This window comes from Patiria miniata, unplaced genomic scaffold (assembly GCF_015706575.1).
Source record: "Patiria miniata isolate m_02_andy unplaced genomic scaffold, ASM1570657v1 HiC_scaffold_11, whole genome shotgun sequence".
NCBI classification, from domain to species: Eukaryota; Metazoa; Echinodermata; class Asteroidea; order Valvatida; family Asterinidae; genus Patiria; species Patiria miniata.
Window position 1 is genome coordinate 7,344,270 of NW_024037049.1, and position 6,000 is coordinate 7,350,269.

The 6,000-nt window shown below is 38.8% G+C and overlaps 1 protein-coding gene across 2 annotated transcripts in view; it reads left to right on the forward strand.

Moving 5' to 3' along the window:
- Positions 1 to 5,282, forward strand: part of LOC119743429 (clathrin heavy chain linker domain-containing protein 1-like) — a 59,690-nt gene extending 54,408 nt beyond the window's left edge. Inside the window, exons 8-10 of one of the 2 annotated variants that reach the window (XM_038219838.1) lie at positions 2,803 to 2,988; positions 4,023 to 4,253; positions 5,229 to 5,257. In XM_038219838.1, the coding sequence (XP_038075766.1) occupies positions 2,803 to 2,988; positions 4,023 to 4,253; positions 5,229 to 5,242 (431 nt within the window). In that variant the 3' untranslated portion in view covers positions 5,243 to 5,257. Of the gene's footprint in view, positions 1 to 2,802; positions 2,989 to 4,022 lie in introns of both variants that reach the window. The other variant, XM_038219832.1, reaches the window with a different exon arrangement.
- The last annotated feature ends 718 nt before the right edge of the window (positions 5,283 to 6,000 follow it).

Sequence of the window (6,000 nt, forward strand, 5' to 3'; positions counted from 1 at the left end):
AAAGTTTGATTGTGCTCAGCACAGGCCTATTGAACATGCTATGTACATGACACTATAGTAACTCTAAAAAATTCATTTATGTATTTTACTGATAACATTCCCTCATCAACTCTCAAAATTGCTCTGTTTGTACATCAACATTAGATTGATTGTACACAATGTGATTTTAGGCAGATTATGAACAACTTTTGATGTAGGCCCTATAAATTGTAATACTGTTCAGATATGTATACCACAGATCCTAGTCTGCATCAATTTACATTTTCAAGGGGCATCTTCTTCTTCATTTATTCATTTTCATGATGAGTTGGGCCCAACTGTCCCTGTCAAGAATAGTGTTGGAAGAGATGGGCCACTCAGACCAGTTTCCAGCTCGATGGATGTTTTTTGGGTCATGTTTGGACGACCTTTTCGTCGAGGGGCTTCGGGATTCCAGAGGAGAACTTGACTAGCTGGCTCATTATGTCGATTAACGTGACCGGCTAGCTGAAGGCGACGCTGTCTGATGGTGGTGGAGATAGGGGGAAGGGCACCATACAGAAGAGAGTTAGGGAGTTGTTGTTGTCAAGAAACGTTCTGAACAGCCCGCAACATCCGTGTATAGGTGGCATTCAATGGATGCAGAGATCTTTCTGGTCAGGTTCCAGGACTCGCAACCGTAGAGGAGGATGGATTCTACTGAGGTCTTGAAGATCTTAAGTTTGGGGATCGAGGGTCTCCATACTTTGGTCAGTGAGAACAGAGCAGACCAAGCTTGAGCTACACTCATGTAATTGAGCTGTGTTGGTGTAGGAGCCCAGATACTTGAAGTCATCAACTTTATCAAGCTTACTACCACCTAGTGCAGTGACGTCGTCAGAGGTAAATGGGTTGATGACCATGTACTTAGTCTTCTTTGCATTAAGAGAGACCAACGGACTTGCAGCAGGCTTCTACTTTATGGAGGAGAGATTCGGTATCAAGGAATTCTGAGAAATTTATCAAACTTGTTGGTGGACAATGTTCTTACTAGGACATGGGATGTAGAAAGAGGAAAAAACATGAGAGTACTTCATGTATCGACTTCTGTCTTTAGTTCCCTCAAAATGTCACATTTTGTTACCGTTTGTATGTGGAAAGACCCCTAGGTCTATATCAGTTTTATACAACATTTACATGTATATCTATGCCAAGACTGTTTGTGATATTAAGTGACATTACTGCATTAATAATGTTCTTAATACATTGAATTGTAAGTGACATTAGTGCATTAATAATGTTCTTAATACATTGAATTGTCATGTTATGTGCTCATCTTTGAAAGTCTTACTGACTTCAGTGGTGTGTTCAATGTCAAAGCAATTAAAAGGGGAAAAAGGGCATTCATTGCGCAATAATACTCACTGTCCACTGTGCGTGCAGTGCAGATTGAGTTTTTTGGGTGGGGTGGGTTTTTTTTTCATGCTAGATACCCACTTCCTATACAAAATATCCCCCAAATGACCTAATGCATCACCTCTGAAGTGGGCGCAATCATATTCCAAAATTTTAATTTTCATCCCAATTATCAACCCCGCTATTAAAAAATAAAAATTTAATTAAACAAGTCCAAAGATTGGGCACATTTTTAAACGTAAACATTTCGTCTCTGGTGAATTAAAATTCACCAGAGACGAAATGTAACAAGAACATTAAAACGAATGACAAAAAAACGAATTTGCTTTTTCAATTCAACGCCAATTGCTTCACGAGACGAATTTCAAAGATTTTGGACGAATCAAAATGCTAACAGTTTGAATTATACTGAACCTTGAATCTAGTGGTGGAGTTTTGGAATTCAAATTGAGAATTGAGCTTGGCGGTGTTCGGGGGAATTCGTGTGATACAAGTATTAAAATAGCCGGGAAAACTTATATTACAGTGGTATTTTGTACAAAACTTCACCAAGTTATCAGACATCATATAATTGGAAGTTTTTCTTGGACATCCTTTGATGGTGATAACTCTTACGAAGCCTTTCTTAAGCTGTCTTCGATGACATATATGCACTTTTCCTTTTAATTGATGGCAATCTGAGAAAGTCTGCTTCAATCATCCTCAGTGTAACAGGAATGGTAAAAAAATAAAAATAATCAGCGACAGTGACCAATTTTGTGAAAAGGTTCTATTTGGAGAATTGCGCCACTTTCCAATTGTGGTACAAGTTGTGCCAATTGTCTCAGTGAAAAGGCTATGAAAAGGCAATCAAGGCAGGCGGGGAAAAAAAAGAGATTTCGCCAAAGATTGGGCGTATTTTTTTGTTCGTAACGTTTGAAAGTCACCAAAGGTGAAATGTAATGTCAACAACATTAAAATTAATGACAAAAAATGAATTACTTTATCAATTCATCGCCGAGTGCTACACGAGACGAATTTCACAAATTTAGGACTAATCAGTATGCTAAAAATTTGAATTATACTGAACCTAAAATGAAATCTAGTGGTGGCTTTCTGAAATTCAAATTGAGAATTGAGCTTGGCGATGTTGAAGGACGAAATTAAAGTATCGATATAAGGAATTTGTGTGGTACAAGTGTTAAAATAACCGGGAAACCTATTATAATAATAGTGAAAATTTGTAAGGTGCCGGTATCCGCCAAGCAAGACGCTCATGTATAAATGTGCATGTAACAGAGATGGAAAGCAATTAGGACAGTACATAAATGTTGAAGAGAAATTTTGAACAAACAATTTTTGCAAATCTTAAATCTGTGGACATAGTAAATTTCACCAGGACAAAGTTGCCTGTTTTGAAGAGCTCCCTCTCTTGTTTTTTTTGTTTAGATATGTATATGGGTGTTCTTGTAGCCTGCCCATCAATTGCACTCGCGGAGGTCCTCATCCAGCCAAGGGGCCCGCCAGGGAAGCCTACTCTTTCGGTTGGTACTGTAGTATTTGAACTTCTCCAAACTGAGAACTATGCAATTGGAGTGCAGCTTTTGGACAGAGTATACCGTAGCATTCAAGCAGGTAAATTAACATATTACAGACTAATCAAGGGACGTGAACGCACAAAGGTCCCTTCAATGGCCAAACATTATGCTATTGTGCAATTGTTTCTGCCCCATGAAGCATTATCTGAACAAATAGCTAGCATTGACGTCATTGTGTGTCACATGACAACACATTAAAGAGGATTTTTTTCAAATCCCTATTCACGTATGTTCATGCCAATGCAATTGTGCACCATTGATTAAGACAGTGGTTTTTATCGATGGTAATTACCATTGAACTAACCATAGATTTAATACCATTGATTTACCATTGGATACCATTAATAACCATTGCAATGGTGTTTTGGAACGCTACCATTGGAATACCATTGAGTTTACCATGTGTATTATTTATAATACCATTGGATCCACTGAATGGTATACTATTGATTAAACCATTGGTACTACTTAATGGTTTACCATTGAATGGAATTTACATTTCCAGCGTTTCGAAGTATAGCGGGAAATAATTGTCTTAGGAATTCGAGCAACGCATTGCAGGTGAATGGTTACGTAATAGAGCGTTGGAAGGTTTAAATAGAGAAGAAAAGAGTATTGAAATCAGTTCTAGCAAGCACTCCACACGAGGCATACATACGCAATCATCATTGAGCAACAACAGCTACAGGCGCACGCCAGCACTAAATTCATTGAAGACCGAGTCCGACAGGCCGTGGCCGGTTCGCAAGCTGCCCTTTTGGAAAAGCTTTGACGGCCTAATAACGTCGAAGCAAAATAAACAGTAGTCAAAAAGAAATATCTGATAGCCAGCTCACAAAGATTCAAGGCAGTATCTTGGCCAACGATGGTTACACCTTCAAACGCAAGAATTGTGAAGATCAGAGTTACATCTGGAGGGCGGGGCTAACATCCAGCAAGCATCAAAAGACATATCCGAAGGTATTTGAGCTATCACAGACAAAATCTAGTCAGAATGTCAGATGCATCAGAGCTGGATCAGATGGAGAATTGTTAAGGAGTATGAAACCAAACCACTTGCTTCGGATTCAGAAAATGAGAAGATGTACAGGACTGAAGCCAGGGCCTCTAAGAAGCTCAAGACAGAACAGGCGAAGAGCAGGAAAACCACCAGATATTCGTCATGGCCATCGGAGCAGCGTACTTCGGCGGTTTCGTCAGCGACGGTACCACAGTCGGCAAGGGCAAGGGTTGTGGTCAAGCCGGTCATTAGAAGTACGAATGTACAAGCAAGGGCGGATGCTGCCAAGGCAGTTAAGATAAGTGATCTTGTAAAGTTTTCAGATTTTGAGGTAGAAGACATAGGTAGGATAACAATATTGTACAGGATGTACATTGATGTCGGAGAGGGTAAGCGTCAACTAACTGGACCTCATCTAAGGACATTTCCTTAGATGAGGTCCAGTTAGTTGAGGGCAGTGAGGTAGTAGGGTCATGGGACAAAATACAGTCCCAGAGTAGCTCCACTTGGAGAGAGATGGAGGCAGTACACAGAGTTCTCAAAAGTAATGAGATTTTGTTAAAGAATGAGAGAGTTAGATGTTTCAACGATAACAAAAATGTTAAACAGGTGCTGAATAAGTAAGAAGTCCAGCTTACAAAACATCTCTTTGAATGTGAACAGATTTTGTGAAAAGAATTCTATAATTCTCAAACCAGAGTGGATCCAAAGAAATAACAACACCAAAGCTGATTTGTTGAGTAGAACCAGGGACAGCGATGATTGTAAAATACAATCAAAAATGGGTGTATTGATTATTTGGTAAAGAATGGGGACCACATAGCGTGGATAGATTTGCATCCAATTTGAATTAACCAGTGGAAAAGGTTCAACTCTAGATGGTGGTGTCCGGAAACGGAAGGAATAGACGCTTTTCGGTCAGATGTGGGCAAATTAAGTTAATTGGTTAGTACCCCCACCCAGGTTAATTCAGAGAGTATTGTTGAAGATGGAGGTGGAAAAAGCGAAAGGTACATTGATTGTTCAGATGTGGGTGTCGGTACCGTTTTGGCCATTTTAGGTAGCGGAAAGTAAAGATTTCAAGTCATTCATAGAGAAGAGTATGATACTGCCACAACAACAGGTGATCCTTGAAGGTCAAGGTTGTAATGGCATATTTTTAGATGAACCATAACAATTCAAGCTGATCGCTTTGAAGCTTGTTTTCTGAATTTCAAGTTTCATTGTAATTGCTGGAGGGAATGTTAATGCTGATTTTGAATTTTTCCAACAGATAGGATTGAGGTTATAACGTCTCATAGTCAGGTGGCTTAGATCTAATTTTCGTCAAGATCGTGACCGACTGGTCCAAAGCACCAAACTTGGCAGATAGATTCTTATAGACCTAGAGAAGATATTTAGAAGGGTGACACCTGAAATTCTTTTGGGAATGGTGCCTAATTTGCATAAATCGTTAATCCCTGTCGTGTAATATATTTATTCCCATATTTGGGTATATTTTTATTTTTTTATTTTTTGAAAAGTGTATTTTGGGGATTCTACTTACATATCTTTACTTAAATAACATTTTCCAAAGCATATAAGTGACTGAGTAATTATGAGGACATAGTAACGATCCAAAATGGTTACTATTATGCCCTAAAATTGCGCACATTTACCTTGTCTCCAGATATCATCAATTAGTCTTGCCAAACATCAGCATTGATGAACTTCAAATTCACCAAGTAGCTTACTGGTACAGTTACACTATTAAATCATGTGAACAATGATAACATTGTGATATTCAGCCCAGAAAACAAAAACTGGGAAAAAACGAGGTGTCCATAAATTAGGCTAACAAGTGGGTGAAGGTTTGCCTAACATGGAACACTGGAACAAGTTCAAGGAAAATCCCAAAATTATTGTTGAGAAAACGTTTTGGCGTGGACAAAATTATTGTAAACAACATAATCTCTTATTTAGGGGGATTTCGTTGAACTTGTTGAAGTCAACCCTTCCCGTACTAGCCCAATTTACGGACACCTTATTTCTCCCCTTTTTTGGTCTTTT